The sequence below is a fragment of the Mustela lutreola genome, chromosome 4, assembly GCF_030435805.1.
Source record: "Mustela lutreola isolate mMusLut2 chromosome 4, mMusLut2.pri, whole genome shotgun sequence".
NCBI classification, from domain to species: domain Eukaryota; kingdom Metazoa; phylum Chordata; class Mammalia; order Carnivora; family Mustelidae; genus Mustela; species Mustela lutreola.
In genome coordinates this window covers 111473601-111495389 of record NC_081293.1, presented here as the reverse complement: position 1 = coordinate 111495389, position 21789 = coordinate 111473601, and the positions used below count along the sequence as shown (strand labels likewise).

At 36.4% G+C, this 21789-nt stretch overlaps 1 protein-coding gene across 2 annotated transcripts in view; it reads right to left on the bottom strand.

Moving 5' to 3' along the window:
• Positions 1-346: 346 nt before the first annotated feature.
• The window catches only part of PNPLA8 (patatin like phospholipase domain containing 8), a 40975-nt gene continuing 19532 nt past the window's right edge, over positions 347-21789 (bottom strand). For both annotated transcript variants that reach the window (XM_059170768.1, XM_059170767.1), the window contains exons 6-10: positions 20141-20312; positions 18627-18684; positions 16350-16544; positions 9542-9737; positions 347-2161 (exon numbers count right to left, since the gene is read on the bottom strand). In XM_059170768.1, coding sequence (XP_059026751.1) covers positions 1887-2161; positions 9542-9737; positions 16350-16544; positions 18627-18684; positions 20141-20312 — 896 coding nt within the window. In that variant the 3' untranslated portion in view covers positions 347-1886. The remainder of the gene's footprint in view (positions 2162-9541; positions 9738-16349; positions 16545-18626; positions 18685-20140; positions 20313-21789) is intronic.

Sequence of the window (21789 nt, the reverse complement as noted above, 5' to 3'; positions counted from 1 at the left end):
AGGGAAGCTCCGAGGGAACCCATCTACCCCATCACTGATGTCCCTTCCTCCCCTCACGACTGCATGCTTTTTGTGACTTTCTTTCCTCTCAGAAGATTCCTCTGACATCTCCTTTCTCTTGGGTAAAACGTGTGTGGGAGGAGAAAAGGCTCATAGGGTAATTTTAGCCCAGGCCGTGTTTTTTCCCCGCTCCGGGGGAAATCCCATGTAGCCCATATGCCTCTAGGGACAACTCTATCGGAGGTACTATTTTTAATAAAGAATACTATCTGCAGCGAGAAGAGAACTGAAACATGGCCAGCATACCCTTTATCACAGAAATAAGAATTTTCAGACACTCCGCAAGGCCTGAGCATCAAAACAATTTTTATTCCATTTTTTTATGTTAACTGATGAGTTGGGAGAATTTACTACATTTCTGAAACAGACGATTTTTCCTCTTTGCTTCTTTGAAAAGAGCAGATATTCTACTATTCTACCAGTTTAACACTGGTAGACTGAACACTCATTTTCACATCTCTTCCCATCTTGTGCTTGTACATCGGCAGAACTTGGATTGCCATAAAAAGGTAAATAAAATTTTCAAGCTAGCTTTTCTCATTTTATAAACGAAATACCCAAAGCCCAGAGATGCTGTCGCTCTCCTCCTGGTCACATAGAGGACTTTGCATCAGAGGTCAGATTAGCATCCAGACTCTCAGCTCCCCCCAGCGCTCTGAACCATGCCTCACAGCCTCTATGAATTCACATTCTGAAGAAGCAATGGAATCATTCAGCAGTGGGGTTTAGCTTTAGCTGGTATGTACAAAACAAAAGGCATTCACCTTTTCTCATTTTCCTTGACAAATCTATACGTGATGTTAAGGACTTACATAGCAGATAAGTAACAAAGCAAGACGGATGTGGTTGGCATAAACAATGATTTGGGTTGGCATATATACAACCTCCATGAAATCCAAACTGGTTAAAGAAGTTAATCAGATGAAACAAAACTTATTTTTCTAAGCACACTGTTGGCAGGTATATTCAAATGCTTATGAGATAGGAAGCTATATTTTGTATGAAGAGTAAAAAAATTTTTAAAAACGACATTAGCCTTTTAACAGTATATTATTTCAATAGTTTATTTTTGTTAATGATAGAGATATCTTTTCAGTAAATTCAAATAATTAATTTTTTAACAGTGAATGATACACTAGAGCTAGAAAAGTTAACACCCAGCATTATCTTGAAACTTCAGAGGGAAAAGTGGTTGACTGAACCACTTTTTGGTTCACCTATCTTTGTGAACCAAATGATGTTGACTGAAATAAATGTATTTTGAACAGAACTTCATCTGATTCTTTCGTATTTCAAATGTAAAAGCCCTCTGACACAGAAAATTTATTTTTATGTATCTGTTTATATGATAATCCAGTAAAAGTCAACATTTGGATCCTAGACTATACCTTGTGAAAATTTAAGTGATGGAAATTTAAGAAGAAATTAGATTTTCCCCATGACAGTAAATCAGTATCAAATATATTCCACATGATTATGGTGACTGAAGCAAAAATACCAAATATAGGACGATGATAGTTCTTGTTTGGCACATATATTAATAAATTCTCAAATATCAAACAATAGAACAGCAGTATTTACTAAAACCAACTAGCACAATAATAAAGACTCCTAGAGCACTGTTATTCACATCATAAAAACCTAATTCCCGTATGAATTCTGAAACCCAGCATGCCCTCTGTACCATGCAAGCTGGTCCAAGCACATACTTTGCCAGGATTCGCTAGTATTTCTAAGTAAACTCAAGCTGAATCCCACCAATTCCTTACGGAACTCACTGATCTTCCGATCAGGCCCTCGCTTATGAAAATATATACATACCCTCATCACAATTTTGAAAAGAACGGAAGGCCTTCATACATGTCAGTTTTTAGTTTTATCCAATCATTAATTTTCTGCAGAGTTGTTTTTTCTTGAGTTAGTATTTTTGCAAGTTTTTTCATTTTTTCTTCATTTCTTTCTATGTACTTCAACCCTTCCAGCTGCAGCTGATTGAGCTTTTCATTTCGGCTTTCATCCAGAGGTATGTTTTCACACATTACAGGATTAAATCTAAAATAAGTGTCAGGAGGTAACAGACCATCAAGCATTACATGAACTTCTGTTGAAACAAAGAGAGAGAGAACAGGGTAGATAAGAAAATTGATTTATTCTGCAATGATCTAATTTTATCCTTATTTAAAACTATCTTCTTTGAGGGCAAATTACAAAGCTTTATTTCATCATGCCAGCCAATTCACAGTCGGTCCAAAGATTCCATACTAATGACTATAACTACAAAATGAAATTCATCTCCCAAGATCATTCATATAACTCTGCTAATTAGATTACTAGCTCCTCTGTTCTCTTTTCTGTTTTTGGTCATACTGTTAGCCACTGCAGAAATGCCTTTACAAGTTTCCTTTTACTGTTTTATGATTTTTTGGTATCATCTTTACTGAGGTATAATTTGCATACAAAATTCATCAATCTTAAGTGTATGATTTGAGAAGTTCTGAGAAACGTGTATCTTTGTGTAATCACACCAGTTATGACAGAACATTTCTATCACCCCAAAAAAGTTCCTTCATGCCTTTTGTACTTCTTCCTCTTCTTACTCTTTGCCTTTTCTAGAATTTCATGTAAAAGAATCAGAAGTATATAGCTAGCTCTTCTGGGACTAGCTTCTTTTACTTAGCAATATTCTTTTGAAATTCACCCCTGTCATAGTATGTATCAATAGCTCCTTCCCTTTTAATTGGTGGGTAGAATTCCACTGCACAGACACATCACAATTTGTTCTTTCCTGTTCTGGTTCTCTTCAGTTTTTAGCTCGTAGGAATAATTCTGCTGTAAGCATTTACATGAAGTCTTCCTGTGGATAACAGATTCCACTTCTCTTGAGGGAATACTTTGCAATGAGACTGCTGGGTCATATGGTAAAAGCATGTTTATCTTTTTTCTTTTTTAACTGAAGTATAGCTGGCACACAGTGTTATATGTTAATCTTCTGAAGAACTGCAACACTGTTTTCCAGATGGCCATACCATTCTGCATTCCAACCGTTAATACATCAGAGTCCCACTGTTCTACATCTTTGTCAAAACTTGGTATTGTCAGCCTTAATTTTAGCCATTCTAGAGGATGTGTAGTTTTACTTTTTACCTTGTAGTTTTACTTTTCATTTCTAACGATTAATGGTGTGAAGTCTTTTATGTACCTTTTAGTCATCTGCATATCTTCTTCAATGAAGTGTCTGTTCAAATTATTTTGTCCATTTTTTTAGTGAATTTATTTATTTATTTAAAGATTTTGTTTATTTGACAGAGATCACAAGAAGGCAGAGAGGCAGGCAGAGAGAGGGAGGGGGAAGCAGGCTCCCTGCGGAGCACAAAGCCTGATGCGGGGCTCGACCCCAGGACCCCAGGATCATGACCTGAGCCGAAGGCAAAGGCCTTAACCCACTGAGCCACCCAGGCGCCCCTGAATTTATGTAATTCTTATATAAATATTGTGGGCATTCTCTATGTGGTTTGAATCTGCTTATATACTTGGTTCTGGTAATAGATCAGATACGTTTTGCTAGTATTTTATTTCGGCCTATAGCTTTTCATTTCAATGTCTTTTTTTTTTTTTAAATTAAATTTATTTATTTTTTTAAATAAACATATAATGTATTTTTATCCCCAGGGGTACAGTCTGTGAATCACCAGGTTTACACATTTCATAGCACTCACCATAGCACATACCCTTCCCAATGTCCATATCCCCCCAGCCACCCTCAGTCTGTTTTTTGAGATTGAGTCTTTTATGGTTTGTCTCCCTCCCAATCCCACCTTCTTTCATTTATTCTTCTCCTACCCCCTAACCCCCCTAGGTTGCATCTCCACTTCCTCATATCAGGGAGATCACGATAGTTGTCTTTCTCTGATTGACTTATTTCGCTAAGCATAATACAAATGGCAAATTTCATTTCTTTTGATGGATGCATAGTATTCCATTGTGTATATATACCACATCCATCTTCTTTATCCATTCATCTGTTGATGGACTAATACTGTCTTCTGAAGAGCAAAATCTGTACCCTGGTAAAGTCTAATTTATCTATTTTTTTATTTTTTGGTTCATGCTTTTTGTATTCTATCTAAAAAATCTTTACCTAACCCAAGTCATTAAGATTTTCTCAGGGTACTCTTCTGGAAGTTTAACAGTTTCAACTCTTTTATTTAAGTCTATGATCCATTTCAGATTAATTTTTGTATATGGTGTGAAGAGTCAAGGCTCACTTTCTGAATATGGTTACCTCATTGTCCCTGTACTATTGGTTGGAAAGACTATCCCTTCCCACTCAGTTACCTTGTCAAAAATCTTTTGAGCTTACATGTATGGATCAATTTCTGTACTATTATGCAGAACTGATCTATATGTCTATCTTTATGCAAATACCACAGTCCTTCGCTTACTGCAGTTTTATAGTCTCGAGATTAGAAAGTGTAAAACCTCCAATATTGTTCTTTTTCAAAATTGTTTTGGTTCTTACAGGTCCTTTGCATATCCATATAAACTTTACAGTCATCTTGTTAAATCTCTACCCCAGAAAAAGGCTATCTGGATTTTTACAGCAACTGCATGGTGTCTACAGGTCAACTCGCCATATGCCTCTATAACACCACTAGATTTCCAATTCATGAGCATGGTGTATCTACTGATTTATTCAGAACTTCTTTAATTTCTTCCAGGAATGTTTTGCAGTTTTTACTGTTCGGATCTTGCATATAATTTAAAACAAGTAATTCCTAATTCCTTCAAGTGTTTGACATTCTTGTGCTATTGTAAATGATATTTATCTCTGTATATATTTAATTTTAATTTCCAGCTGCTAGTATTCAGAAATACAATTGAGTTTTCTGACTCTATATTCTCCAACTTTGCTGAACTCACTTGTTAGTTCTAGGAGCCTTTTAACAGATTGTCAACATAGACAATGGTGTTATCTATAAATATTTACTTCCTTTCTAATCTAGCTTCCTTTTATTTCCTTTCAGTGCCTTGCTATACTGAATATACTGGAAACAATCTCCAGTAAACTGCTGACTGGAAATGATGAGACATATATTACTCTGCTTCTGATCTTAACACAGAAAGTTTTCGGTCTTTCATCATCAAATATGATGCCAGCTCTAGGGGTTTTGTTTGTTTGAACAGACGCCCTCTGTTGGGCTAAGGAAGTTCCCTTCTGTTCCTAACTTACTATGAGTTTCCATCTGTCAGGTGTCTTTTCTTCGTCTATTATGTCACAAAATTTTCATTTTTTGTCTTAAATTAACACGTAAATTTCATTAATTTTTAGTACGTTAAACCAATCCTTTATTCTTGGGATGAATCCTACTTGGTTATACTCTGTTCTCCTTTTAGATTGCTCAATTCAATTTATTAATATATTTTAAGGATTTCAGCATGGGGAGACTAATAGGGAATTGGTATTTTTATGCATTTTATAATTTTTTTTCTCCTCTGGTTCTGGTATCAGGGTAATATTGGTCTGATAGAATGACCTGGGATGTATTTACCCTTCTTCTATTTTCTGCAAGTTTTTATGCAGAACTGCTGTTAATCTTAGCAGCTGTATTTTTCATTTCAAACAGTGTATTTTTCACCTCTAGAAGTTTGATTTGGGCCTCTTTTGTATCATTCATTTCTCTCCTTATCATATTCCAGTCTTCCTCCAGCCCAGTAAACATGCAAAGTATGTTTTTAATAGTTACCGTAATGTCTTTGCTAATTGCCTATCATCTGTTTCATAGCTAGGTCTGTTCCCACTGACTGGGTTTTCTCCTGGTGAAGGATGTCTTTTCTTGCTTCTTTGTATGCCTGGTAATTTTGTACTGGACACCAAACATTGTGAATTTTTGTTATTTTTCTGTGCTGATTGTTGTATCCCTTTTAATCTTGACTTTATTCTAACAATGGATTCAATTCCATCTATTTGAGGGCTGCTTTTAAGCAGTGTGAGAGTGGATCCTAAGCAGCCCTCACTCTGGAACTAATCTGATGCTACCACTGAGACAATACTCTTTTTGAGAACTCCTCTGCACATCTCGTGTATTGCCAGGTCCTTGTAACCTACTTGATAAAAACCTGAGCTACTTTGGCTCCTGGGTGAGCTCCAAGAGGAGTTGTGCCTAATTCTTCCTGGTGGTTCTTGGCCCTGTGTTGGGGAGCTTCCTCACATGCATGTACATATCAGTACTCCAGGGGACTCCCCTGCATATCTTTGGAGCACTCTCTCTGTGAAGCTGCCTTCTCTGTAGTATTTTGCCCACAAATTCCAGTTTCCTGGGCCTCCATGAACTCCAACTCTGTATCCTATCCGCTTTTTTGGGTCCACCCCTTCTTTGCTACCACCTAGAAACCTTTTTTTCAGGTAGCAAGCAGGGCAACTGCAGGGATTACTTCATTTATTTTCCTTCTCGCAAAGATCATGAACCCATGGCACCTCATCTAATGGCTGAAAGCCACTGTTCTGTTGTTTGCTAATGGTTTCAGGTGGGAGAGATATATGGCTTCTATTATTTATTTTTAATTTATTTTTTATTTATTTTCAGGATAACAGTATTCATTATTTTTGCACCACATCCTGTGCTCCATGCAATCCATGCCCTCTGTAATACCCACCACCTGGTACCCCAACCTCCCAACCCCCGCCCCTTCAAAACCCTCAGATTGTTTTTCAGAGTCCATAGTCTCTCATGGTTCACCTCCCCTTCCAATTTCCCTCAACTCCCTTCTCCTCTCTAACTCCCCATGTCCTCCATGCTATTTGTTATGCTCCTATTATATTATCATGGTCAGAAGTGGCAGTCTTAACCCTCTTTTAAAATCTCTAAACCCTATTATCCTTTAAGACCTATATCAAGTCTACTTTGGTGTTTCGTTTTGAAAATTTTTGTACACTTGACAGAGAAAAAGAGGGGGAAAGCACAAGCAAGGGGAGCAGCAGGCAGAGGGAGAAGGAGAAGGCTCCCTGCTCAGCAGGGAGCCCAACCCAGGGCTTGATCCTAGGACCCCGGGATCATGACCTGAGCTGAAGGCAGATGCTTAACCTACTGAGTCACCCAGGCGCCCCTAGTCTGTTTACAATAACCTAGTTTCATTTTCTTATTCCTCCTCTTAATTCATAATCTTAATCATCTGCAAACTCTTCACCATTTATTTAGCAACCAATAATGCATTAGATTGAGCTAAATAAAATTACAGTTTTTATGGGTCAACAACCATCAAGTATCAGCAATTGCATGTATTTCACTCAAGTTCTTCATTAAGAAGGGTGTTAAGTTATGGAAACAGCATTACTTGTTTCTTGAAAAATTTTAAATTAGCCTATCAGATGATGTGCAGCAGATAGACAAACAAGCATTTTGATACTGGCTGATTAAAGCTTTCTTTTTCTCAGCAGATTGTTTAAAATAAGAATACTGTACAGAGGGGTGCCTGGGTGGTTCAGTGGGTTAAGACCTCTGCCTTCAGCTTGGGTCATGATCCCAGGGTCCTGGGATAGAGCCCCGCATCGGGCTCTCTGCTCAGCAGGGAGCCTGCTTCCTCCTCTCCCTCCCTCTCTGCCTGCCTCTCTGCCTACTTGTGATCTCTACCTGTCAAATAAATAAATAAAATCTTAAAAAAAAAGAATACTATACAGATCTAGAAATATGCTTTTCAAAAAAACTTTTGAGATTTTATTTATTTACTTGAGAGAGAGAAAGCATGAGCAGGGTGAGGGGCAGAAGAAGCAGCAGACTCCCTGGCTGAGCAGGGAGCCTGATGAAGCGCTCGATCCTAGGGCTCCAGAATTGATTGGGAGCCACCCAGCTGCCCCTAGAAATATGCTTCCTGGTAACAATGGTGTTAATTGCACAGTTTAATGAAAAACAGTAAGAAATTTTCTTTTACAATTTTTCTTTTGAGAGAGCGAGCGAGCATGCACAATTGGGGAAGAGGCAGATGGAGAGAGAATCTTAAAGCAGGCTCCATGTTTGGTGGGCTCGATATCACAACCCTGAGATCATGACCTGAGCTGAAATCAGGAGTCAAATGATTAACTGATTGAACCACCCAGGTGGCCCTCTTTTCCTCTTTTTGAATCACAGATGAAGCACTACTCAATTTTAACTATTCACTTGCATGTACATAAAAATATGCCACTTGTATCAAGGAATCAATGTCACATCATCTTTAAGAAAACTGTTTTATGATGTCACAGGCATTTACTTTACTGCAGACATTCAGAAGTTTAGTATTCTAGGCTTAAATCAAATGTATTTGTGTTGTGATCTAGTAAAATAAAAATGTGATGGAAAAATAAGAAAGAAAAAAGAGAGTATTTTGTTGATCTTGAAAACAAAATTTCAGATAGTGAAAAATCCAGTATACAAGCTTCTTTTGGGTTGTCACTTACTAGATTAAAAGTCCTCAGTGGGGAGTTTAAGACTATCATGTGGACTAAAGACTAGGCTAGTAACACAAGGATATGAAAAGAATGAGATTCAGAAGCAAGGGGTTGGTAAGTGGTAACAATTCTTTTTAAGAACTGAGTAACAGATTTCACATAAGACTTAAAAATAAAGTAACAAAATAAGGAGTTCTAGACTTCAAGGCCAAAACTAGAAATTGGATAAATACTCAATGACTGCGTACTATGTGCAGGCATCACAGTCAACACAGCCTGGACAGCTTCCCACCTTACATTCTTGTGGGATAGAGAGATAATAAGAAATGAAACAAGCAAATGTGTGATACACAGCCACGTGATGAGAGAAATGCTCTAAGTCAAAAAGAAAAAAAAAAAAAAAAGAGGAAGAAGCAGGGTAAGAGGGTAGAATGACATAGTGAGGGGGACAGAAAGGAATCAGGAAAGGTCTTCCTGAGAAAGTGACATCTGAGCAGAGGCCTGAATGAAAAAGCAGTGAATCAAGTATGAATCTGAGGGAAGAATACCTCACATGGAGTGGGCACAGCAACTGCAGAGCGCCCAAGGCAAGAGACTTCTGAACAGACTGAGGGCCACCTGGTAGCGGGGACACATATGAGGAATGGGGGAGGAGATGTATTCAAAGGCTAGGGGCCTACTAAATTTCAGTGAATGAGGCTTTTGGATTTTGTTCTGCATGTGATGGGAAGCCTAGAGGCTCTGAGCAGGGTAAAGACAAGATCTGATGTATATTTTAAGTCTCCAACTGAACCTTCGTGCTAATCAGCTGTAGAAACTTCTCCAACTGTACACTTAGGCACGGGAGTACTAGCACATAGAAGGAAGTGAAGTCTCTGTTCTTGGGTCCCTTAGAAGAAATGAGTGAGGAGACATGAAAACAAAAGATTTGCTCCCTTCTGCTTCCTGAGCCCCCTAGACAGACCTAACATATTCTTTGGTAGGTAGCATCAGCATAAGCTACCAAACACTGAACTGTGGAAGTTAAAGTGCTTTAAGGTGGCAAATAGACGGACTGACCTTCTGTATCTGTGGCACTGTTGATAACATTAGACAGTTTGGTCTTCAAGCTCGTGTATGTCACAGAGTTCCTCACATCACTCTCATAACGTCCAGTGCCCAGGGACACTATGCACTCCAACGGGACGTCGGGCCAAAGACACTTACACTCATGCATTGCTAGTGCCGAAGGGTTATTCAGAAGCAAACCTCCATCCTGCAAAATATAAGTCAAGAAAATATAGTGCAGAACTCTTAAAGTAAAATTCTATTTTGTAAATATGAAAGCAAAAATTGTATTTTAAACAGGCTGAAATGTACTCGTAAGGAGAGCTTAACAATGTAGTAAATTGAAAAAATGATTTGAAGACAAGAAGTTCCTTTAAAGTGAATTTCTTTTATATACTATAGCTTAAAAAAAGTGTACTGTGAAAAAAAAAGTGTACTGTGAAAGATCACTGACCTCATTAAGATCTCTTTTCCTATTATGGAAATTATTTTAACTTCTTTGATTGGATATTCTTCTCAAAACTACTAAAATGAACAAAGTTATTTTAAAAAGATATTATCCTTGCTTAGTGGTTACTATAGATTCTATATAAAATCTAACAGAACTGTGGTTCTACCGAACAATTAAAACTAGCTCTTCATTCACAAGTCAAATATAACCAGATAATTCAACAAATTTAACTGCAACTTTATCAACAATACAATTTCAAAGTATCGCATTCATTATAATGCAGATATAACCTAAAGGAAGTTCATCCATTAAAAACTTAAATGGCCATCTACTCAATGGCTGGCCGAAGAGCAGGCAGTGACTACGGCTTTAGAGACTGCTATCCTTGTGCGCTGAGCTTGAAGCAGACGGACTGAGACTGTATCTGCTGGAAATGATCACAGTGGAGCATGGGCTGTTTTTTAGTGTTTTCAGAGGTACCAGGCCCACTCTCCTCAGAAAACCAATAGAGGCTAAACCCATGTCATTCAAAATTCCACTGTCTTTCTGTTCCATTCAATAATACCATTCAAATCTCTGAGCTTCCTTGCCACCGACAAGTCATCTTCAAAAACCATTCTTCTATCTACTCCCCAAGGTCACACATTAGCTCTTGTTATCAAGATACATGGAATCATACAGTATGTATTCTGAATTTGGTTTCTTTCCCCTAGAATAATGCTTCTGAGATTCATCCAGGTCATTGGACATCCCAGTAATTCACTACTTTTTATTGCTGAGTAATATTTAATTACTTGGATGTATCAGTTTATCATTTACCAGTTGAAAGGAACTATTTTTAAATTCTGTTATCTTTAGGTATCTGTTTAAAGTCTTACATGGGCTATTTGTACTATTTAACTATGTAAAACCCTACTAGGATTCCTTGAATGTAGGTAGTAATAATTGTTTTCTAAAGGCTTCTAATTTAATTTTAATTTAATCCTTCCAACTTTATCTTTTGTTTTCAATTAACAGGACATTAGAATGATACCCATCACATAATAGAGGTATCATTTAATTTCTAATTCAGCAAGAGAGTTGCCACTTTTAAAGCTTTCATCTTAAATCTTTTTTAACATTTCACTTTTAAGTAATCTCTGCATCCAATGCAGGGCTCGAACCCAGAATCCCATGTTCCACTAACTGAGCCAGCCATGCACCCAAAACTCCTTGTTATCTTAAATTCCATACTTGTACTCTATATAGTAACATTCAGACATCCTGCTATTTTAGATGGAACACTGCTACACTATTTTATAGAAAAGCCTATCAAGAAGTATCAGCAAAGTCAAACAGGGAAGAAAAAATAAGGGCAAAAGAAGTTTACCACGAATTGAGAATAGTAAAATCACTCCCAAGTTAAAAAGCTGTCAGGATTCCAATGGTTTTAATAGCCATGGCAGTAAATTCCTGTTCCTTAAACCTAACTGTTTTCCATCAAGTATGGAAGTTAAGATTTTTGGTGCTCACTCTGGTGTGTGGAGAGGCACACTGTCCCTGGAGCTCCCTTCCACTTAGTCCACTCCTGTCCAGGCCTCTCCTATCAGTAAGTCATCAGTGTAATGGTACAGCCATGGTGTTCCCTTCATACAGGCATTCATATTCCTATCTACTTAGTGTGTATTCGGTTTTGCCAGGCCCACTGCTAGACACTATAGTAAAACAGACTTAAAAAATGAACTGATTGAATAATTTGCTATTTACCTCTCAGAGTTATACACAGAATTCTGTTTTAATAGCAGTATATTACACATGTACTTAATAGCCTAAAATTTGGATACTTTTGGTTGCTTTTAATGTTTATTTAATCATTTCAAATCATAGAGTACCTACCAGAGAAAATATCTCTTGCACAGCATGAACTTCTCCTAAGCCTCTCATCCCAGTTATGACTTCTTAAAAAAATTTTTTTTAATAATGGTAAAATATACAAAACATAAAATTGGTCCTTTAAAGCATTTTTAAGGTCACAATTCAGTGGCATTAATTACATTCAAAATGTTTTACAACCATAGCCTTTATTTCCAAAATGTTTTTTATCATCCTAATCCTGTTTCCATCCTACCAAACTGTTCATTCTTTAGATCTCAACTGGTGTGAAATGTCTTTGTAAAGCCAATCCTGACAGAGTAAGCCACATCTTCTGTACTACTTCTTAATCCTATGCATATTTTCATTACTGAATTTATTTTTTCAAGATTTTATTTAAATTCAAGTTAGTTCACATATTGTATAGTATTAAGTTCAGGGGCACAATTAAGTGATTCATCAGTTCATACAACACTCAGCACCGATCACCAATGCCCTCCTTAACACCCATCACCCAGTTAGCCCATTCCCTGCCCATCTCCCCTTAATCAACCCTCAGTTTGTTCTCTATAGTTAGGAATCTCTTATGTTTTGTCTTTATCTTATTTTATTTTTCCTTCCTTCCCGCTATGTTCATCTGTTTTGTTTCTTAAATTCCATATCGAGTGAAATTATATGGTCTCTTTCTCCGATTTGTTTGACTTAGCATAATACCCTCTAATTCTATCCATGTTGTTGCAAATGGCAAGATGTCATTCTTTCTGGGGTGCCTGGGTGGCTCAGTGGATTAGGCCTCTACTCTCAGCTCAGGTCATGATCCCAGGGTCCTGGGATCCAGGCCCACATCAGGCTCTCTGCTCAGTGGGGAGTCTGCTTCCCCTCTCTGCCTGCCTCTCTGCCCAGTTGTGATTTCTTTCTCTCTCTCAAATAAAGAAATAAAATCTTTAAAAAGAAAGAAGTCATTCTTTTTGATGGCTGAGTAATATTCCATCCTGTGTCTGTGTGTGTGTGTGTGTGTGTGCACATAAACACAATACATTTTCTTTATCCATTCACCTGTTGATGGACTTCTGGGCTCTTTCTGTATTTTGGACACTGATGGTACAAATATTGGGATGAATGTGCCACTTTGGATCATTGTTTGTATCCTTTAGATAAATACCTAGTAGTGCAACTGCTGGGTCAAAGAGTTGTTTTATTTTTAACTCCTTAAAGGAGCCTCCATATTATTGAATTCATCATCTTACTATATAACTCTATATATTCTTCTAGTTTTAGCTATTTGAGGATAGGACCCAGGAAACACAAAAAATAAGCTGGCACTTATTAAAACCTTTATATTCCTCCCAGTTAACACTGCCTGGTACTGAGCAAGCAGTCACTACATTTTTGACCAGCTATACTAAAAATTAATAGTTGTGGCCTGGCAAAGGCATCATTTTCCAGGTGCTAGTCAGGTTCTTTCTACTGAAAACACTATTTACCTGGAACGTTTATATGAATTATAATTCCTCTTAAGTTAATGTTTTCTGATTTCTGGATATAACCTTTCAAAATGTAAATAAGGCCTAGGAAAAATAATAGATGAGAATCTGTCATAATAAAACCTTTAGGGCGCCTGGGTGGCTCAGTGGGTTAAGCCGCTGCCTTCGGCTCAGGTCATGATCTCAGGGTCCTGGGATCGAGTCCCGCATCGGGCTCTCTGCTCGGCAGGGAGCCTGCTTCCTCCTCTCTCTGCCTGCCTCTCTGCCTACTTGTGATCTCTCTCTGTCAAATAAATAAATAAAATCTTTAAAAAAAAAAAAATAAAAATAAAACCTTTAGTGCAAATTAATCTATCAGGCCCTTTCTCCAAAGGCAGAGAATGAATGATTTACTTTTGGAGGTGGAGATGAAAAAATATCAGAGAGAAGGGACATGCATATGTCCAAACTCATCAGATATGCCCAGTTTTTGGTATATCAATTATATATCAATGAAACTATTAAAAAGAGAAAGAAGGATTAATTTTGTGTAAAACATACTATTTCAAGATAAACATGATGCTACTTGGGCAGGGGGGAAGAAGTAATACTTGGAAAGCTACTCAAAAAGAATTCTTCTCACTTTACAATTTTCTAGGACATGTAATAAACCTGGTAAATACTGTAATAACATTCTTCTCTTTATAGGCAAAAGCAAATGAGATCTACACGTCTACCTTCTCATACCTCTTAATTATGGCACTGCTTTCAATAACTGCTCAGAGTATTAGTCTAAATTTATGCTCTACATGGTTCCAAAAGAATGTGAAGTAACTCACGTTAAAACATATGTCAGACATGACAGTTAAAAAGAGATTTTAAAAATCAGTCTCAAAATAACTCAATATAATTATTCAAAGAGCTTAAGAGGATTATAATAAGTAAGTACCATATTTTAGTTTTAAACTTCTTAACAATTTCTGAAGGGCTGGAAAGGAATTTCACTCGAATATTTTTTTGTTTAAGCAATCAAGATCATTCACATGTTAGAATATCCTAATCAATCTTTCACAGTGTCTTGTGAGTAGAAAAATATCCTATTTCTTCTTCATGTTTGTAAGAGAACATGCAGTAAGAAAAATATTCTTAAAAATAAGGTTTGCTTAGAATCTAGATGTCATGTGAGTATTAATTAGATGCACAAATCTTCCCGAAGTCCCTGATTTACATAAAAGTATGTTCTTTTACATAAACTTTATATAGTAAATTATTTTAATCTGTAGCTCAAACCTAAACTCAGAGATTATGGTCATCAATACAAAAATGGCTAAGCATGAAAAAAAATTATCACTAGTATAAATTAAATGGAAAAAAACCCCACAGAATTACTTTGGTTTGTTATTATGTATTGAATGAAACTTTAGAACTATTTCTACTTAGAGAAAGAATAGAAAGCAAATGAAATTACTAACTTTTTTTGAAGTCTGGGAGCATATGGTCTTAAAATACAGTAACTTATCATTTGAGACTTTCATTAATACTTGGCATAACTGCAATTCTGTAGCACAACCACCACCTCAAAAATGTGTTATAAATCTTTAACTATTTTGAATACACTGTCTAAATTATTTCTCCATTTACATCCTGGTAATAAGAGTAAGAATATGCAGAAATTTTTGTTAAAAACAGCAAGGTACATTTTAAAATAAAAATTTTAATTTGACCAGTAAGTCTTGAGATCTAGGTCAGAAAAACTCTACAGCTAGCACTTTCTGTCTTGAGTAGGTGGAAGAAAGAAGAGAAAGGCGAGAAGGGGAAGTGCCTTACATAATTGAACAATGACTGATCTGACAAAGTAAGAAATGGTCTGAACTAACTCCAAAGACAAAAGGAAACCTAGGTTAATCTCATGATTAAAAAGATTATGATATTACTTCTAGAAATATAGAAAAAATGGGAGAGCTGCCCATAATATGTAAAAATAAGTCTAACATACAAGAAAAAATATAGGAGAAAATAAAAGTAATAGAAGTGTTTTAGCTATTACAATACTGACACATGTAAAGTATATAATTGATATGTAGTTCATATAGATCTATGTATGAGCTTTTGAATGACATCTGAAAATCCTTGCCAAAATAGTTTTCTTCTCAACATATATTTAAATACCAAACAGAGCACAAATACCTCACTGACTAGAGAGGACAGTTAAGGTTAATAGCTATACTGAATGAGACTGATTTTAAGTGGGATAGTATTATAAAAATTAAGCATCTATAAAAATGTACACTCTGGAATATCAGGTCAAAAGCTTCAATGACTTTTTTATCATTTACTGTAAAGTTATGAGTTAACATTTCATAATGGGAAGAACTTGACCGACAAAAACTTTATGATAAATAAGTAAGTGTACATAACAAAAAAAGGAATAAACTGCCAGAAATAATATTCAACTTTATATATCATTTAGTCATAAACTTAGAAGCAGTATAATTATAGGTAGCATCCCAAGCCTGTCACTTAGCAGCCATGATCCTATTCTAGTTATTTAACCTTTCTCAAGACTCCAATACCTCATTTGTAAAAGTGGGAATAACTCTATCCGATTTGTAAGCAGTGATGATTAAATGGGACAATGCATTACAAAGGACTATGTAAGTGCCCAGAACAGAGCTAACTTAATGAGTGTTTACTGTGATTATTTTCTTATATCATCTCCTTCAAAATATGTCTACCCCAACTGTCAAAGGGATTGCATTCTGTGTTTTCAAGGGCCGTGTTTTAATTTTTATTGCATTTGGACAGCCAATCCTACTTACTATGTTTTCCATCAATAAAATCATAGTTAGATATGAATCACATTATATAAAATACAAAAATAATCTTTGCAGAGGGCTTGTTAATTTAAGAAAAACTACAAATAAAAACATTTTCTATGGGACATCTTTTGCCACATGTAAACAAGAAGAAAGTCTCGGTTGATCCCTCTGTGACATTTAATGATTGCTGATTCTTTAATCACAAACTTTCAAAAGGTAGGTCATAGTCATCTTACCTGGTGAAGATCATTTCCCAATGCATACTCTGCAAAGTAGCCTGGAGCAGCAGATGAGGCTCTAATGGCCTGCCACATTTTATACTGACAGCCTCCCAAGTAGTGCGAGTTGATTCCAGGAAAATGACCATAGTTTCTGAACACAAAAGCTTTTGGCGTTATCCCTCTGTTTACTATGGTACTTACTGCAGCTACCTAGTAAAGTAAAAAGCGAACAATACCCATTGCAGTATTTGGGATCTATAAAAAATTAAATATTGTTTAGTAGTTTGAGTGAACTATCTACAGCTACCCATCAGGATAAATGTAACATAAATAGGATGTTAAGTAAAGGGAATGAGATTTAACTAGGTATTTCTTTATAGGACAGTAGATATAAGGACTGAGACAATTCTGAGAAACAGACGGTAAGACAACAATAATAGAAGACATTACTGACTACATGATTTGAGTAGCCATTTAAAAAGACATTAGGAAGACATACATTTGCAAATCTTTATGTAATAATCAATACAAGAGTAGTAGCAATGAATACAAACTACTCAGAGAAGAATAAATATATATTTTCCTAGTATCATTTACAAATTAGTCTTTGCTTCTGTTCTCTTTGAAAACATTATGCCTTTAGTAACTGAATCTAACAACAAACAAACTCCAAGGCTTTCTTACCATAGTTAATAACTGGCTGCTGGGTAATTTTTTATTAAAATAACTAATATTGACTACATTGGGTCTCAGACTTTATCGATGTCAGCTGAATTAATGTAAAATGTGCTATACTGGTTAATGACCTGCAACATAAACTTAAAGAAGCTGAAAGGTATGGAGGAGGCCAAAGTTACTGGGGTTCTGTGTTGAGCCCTGCCAGGGGCTTGTCAGCTTTGCTGTTTAATAAACCAAAGGAGATATCCCCAGATCCTGTGAGTGATCAGAGTGTCAACAGGCCACCATGGTAAGAGCTGGTCATACACCAAAATCCAGGGAGTCTCTCTATAAACTGGACTATAGACAGGCAGAATTAAGAATTATGTGGAAAACATGATAAACCCACTCATAACGAGTGAATTACTCTTTGAGGGGGCTAAAGTTCCCTTACACCTAATTTATCTAGTCTTTTATTTAAAGCTGGCCACTCCCACAACTGAGAAACATACAAGATACAGGGGAACAAACAAGCACCACAGAGTACATCCTGGGATCTTTTCTCAAGTGTGCATCTCATTAACATGGCCTCCCAAGGCCCTGCTGGTCTGATTCACCTGCCACCTCAGTCCCATTTTGCACGCCGCCCTCGCCCTCGAATGCTCAGGCTCTGGTCTCCTGGGGCTCTCAGTTCCTGTGCCTCTCCCTGCCTCCTCCCGCACAGTCCTTCCCTCTGCCAGTACTGCTCCTACTTTTTGGCCTGCACACTGAGATCTCAAACCTCCTTTCCTCAGAATAGCCTTCCCTCCTGTCCCTATAAATACATGCTTTCAGAGAACTGTTTTTGTACTCCATAGTATTTATTTCAGCGAAACTGTATCTCGTTTGTGTGATTACCTGATAGATGCCTACTTTGCCCTACTGTACTCTAAACTCCATGTCTGCATTTACTAAGGTCTCCAGAGTGCCTGGCACAGTGCTGACACATGGGGCTCAGAATTAATATCTAACGAATTAATTAAATTTGAACAAGCAAGAGTGAAAGAGAAGTAAAAGGAGCCGTATTTGATCTTTCAAGGTTACAGCTTATCATCCAAGAATAAATACAAGGTACTGGGGATTCTGAAGTCTGTAAATGTTATTCCTTAATCAAGTAACAAGTATTAATTAAGGAACACAGAACTCAAGCAGTACTCTTGATTACTGTGTTTCAAACAAAATAAATAAAAAGAAGCCATATAAGACAAATTCTAGTGGCATTAACATTTTTAAAATTGGGATTCCTTTTATGTTAATCTAATATATTCACAGGCACATAAAATTTCTTTTAAAAATGTCTGGGGGAAGAAAAGCTGTAGTTTTTCTTGTGTCACTGGATTTGGTTAACCTTATGATAAAATAATTCTTCCTTGGTTTTAGTCCTAGTCTTCCATGTTCTTAAACTTTAGTTATAGTTTTACTGGATTTAGGAAGAGGTCAAATGACCACATCTTACATCTTCATAAAATAGGCCAAAAAGTAAGGAATCAATAGATTCTATTAAAAGAGGTTCCTAAGAAGTGTATTTCCTAGAGTAAGTGCTTTCACCTGACCTTCAATTCCAAGTTAGGATTATATTTAAGACTCCAAACTTACCTTAGGACACGTAGGATTTCTTGCTGTTTCAATCATTAATGAGGATCCCATTCTATCCCTTTATTAAAGGAGGAAAATTAAAGTACATCAAAATGACGGTCTCCTAACATTGGGGAACATACAATATTCAAATACTGTTTGCTCAAAATTTTGTTCAAAGTACTATGAATGACAAAAAAGAAATATAAAAATCTCCTCCAGGTGCCTGATAGTACAATTAATGCACATAAAGCAATAGAGAGTTGAGGTGCAGCTTGAGAAGGACACCAAAAGATGACAAGGCAACACATTCAACCCTATCTGAGGAGTAAAGAAAGGCACTGAGGCAGAATACACCACTGTTTTCAGGGTCCTCCCGAGGGATAAAGGAGCTGTGTTGAGATAAAACTACAGAAGTACGTAGACTAGTAACAGAGTAATAAAAAAAAACCACATCAGGACATTTAGACTTTAAACTTGCTCTAACAACACAGAGCCAATTGTCACTCCTACAAAATGCTTTTTAAATCATTGCGCTGGGCTCTGAATTAACTGCAACATTATAGATCTCGTCCTTGGGCAGCAATTTCCACAATTCCATTATAAGGGAGTTTTGTTCCAGAGCAGATTTTTTTCCTGACTTAAAAGTATGTGTCTTTGGGTGCCTGCGTGGCTCAGTGGGTTAAGCCTCTGCCTTCGGCTCAGGTCATGATCTCAGGGTCCTGGGATCAAGTCTCACATCAGGCTCTCTGCTAGGAGGGGAGCCTGCTTTTTCCTCTCTCTCTCTGTCTGCTTCTCTGCCTACTTGTGATCTCTGTCAAATAAATAAATAAAATCTTTAAAAAAATGTGTATTTTCCCCTGTACTGGATATAAGGACTATGTTTTTTTTACCAACTTGCCTCAAGAAGAAATAACCATGTTTCCAGTGACTTTCTGTCAAACAATATTCATGATTCTCAAATAGAGTATTAGTGAATTTCACATACCAGTAGTATGTACAAATTAGGCAATGATCTACCCTTTATTGTATTTCATAAATATCAATGTAAAATACTTTCTAAATCTTTAAAAAAGGTATGTATGAAAATGTCTAGAAAAAGACTAGAAGAATATACGATTGCAAAGTCCACAGCTCTGAATAAGACTGTGGGTAATTTTAAAGATTTCGATATGTATTTTTGGAAAGCGAGTATTCACAGTATTCTGGAAACAATGTTTAAAAATCATTAATGTTTTAGAAGAATATCTGTTAATGACCTGAAAGAGACTAATACATTAAGTAAAAACAGGTACCTATGTATAATACGGTCTCAATTTTTTAAAAAGGCAATTGCAATTTCTACATGCAAATCTCACACATGAACTTAAAAAAAAAAATAATGACTGTAATTATATACCAAAATATTAACAATGGTCAACTCTAATTACTGGGATCAATAATTTAATATTATTTCTAATTTTTTGTCATTTTTCAAATAATATGCATATATTATTTATAGAATCAAACATTAAAAAAAATAACTAGTAACTTACTTAAGAATATTTTCCCATGTTTGACTGTCATAAAAAGCATGGCTCCAGCTCATTTTGACTGTTCCAACAATGACATTTTGTGAAAACACATCAGATCCTAATTTTCGGTAAAGTTCCTCACATTCATCCAAAGGCATATGAAACAATCCCAACATGAATGCTAATATAGCACCTGAAAGAAGGAATGCTTGGTTTTTACCAGTGTGGACATTAGAGTACTTATAAGACTTTCTGAGTCACAGACCTGGTTAAAATTCTAGCTCTTGATCTGTGCCACCTGGGGGCCAACTATGTAACCTCTAAAAGCCCAATTTTTTCATCTCTAAAATAAAGATAATAACTAAAATTTATAATGTTCTTATAAAGGGAACACACGTAAAGGGCTTTAACTGGCCTCAATAAGAACTAAATAAATGTTAACCAATGATGATCAGGATTAATTTTTAAGATACAGGATTTTTTTTTTTACATCAAACTAAGTAACACATAGTTTAGATACCATGGTCAGAGACGTTATTTCTAATATTAATAAATTCCTTAGTTTTAGTCACAGAATACAGTATATTTGACAACTTACCAATTCACTATAATAACTACTCGTTTGAGTTGGTCTGCGGAACTAAAATAATTAAAGAAATTTGGTCTCTGGGACAGCCTTTTAAACAGCTGATTTCATGTCCTGGCTACACTTGGTAGAACACACTGCCACCTAGTGTACCTTAATGGTCTAACCCTGAACTAAGGAGAAATGTAGGGGAGAAAGCTTTGCCGATGGGGGGAGTGGGGCAAAGATCTATACAGCGTCAGGGCTTACTCTGAGATTTCCCACAAAGGAAAAACAGGAACCCATTACCGTAATGTATTTTAAATATTGTATGTATTTTATTATACTTAGTCTTATTCTAGTAAAAGAAAACAGCTTAGGTTTTAAGATAAATTGAACGGCATTACTAATTTATAATAGAAATTATTTTTTCAATTTGCAGAAAATCCCTAATTAACACAAGAAATAGCTTGCCAAAAAACTAACTGCCTTTTAAGTAGAGCTACTATAAAGATAAGCAGATGGGGTGCCTGGGTGGTACAGTTATTAAGTGCCTGCCTTTGGCTTGGGTCATGATCCCACCATCCTGGGATCGAGTTCCGCAGCGGGCTCCCTGCTCAATGGGAAGCCTGCTTCTCTTTCTCCCATTCCCACTGCTTGTGTTCTCTGTCAAATAAATAAATAAAATCTTCAAAAAAATTATGTTAAACACCCAGATTCTCACATTTACCGATTTAAATTCTGGCTTTAAAAAATTAAGTAAGAAATAATATAAGAAGCAATTTCCTGGGCACCTGGGTGGCTCAGAATATTAAGCGTCCAATTCCTGGCGAGGTTCAGGTCCTGAACTCAGGGTCAAAAGGGTGAAGCCTTGCCTCAGGCTCCACGTTGAGCAGGAAGCCTGCTTAAGATTGTCTCTCTGTCCCTCACCCCTACTTGCACAAGCCCTGAGCTCTCTCACAAAAACAAAACAAAACAGAACAACACACACACACCACCTCTGAATGGTAACTTATTACTACAAACATTTTATAAAATTCATTAGGCCAATCAAAGGATTATTCTTCAACAAAACATAAAATACCCATTACTCCAGAGAATGACC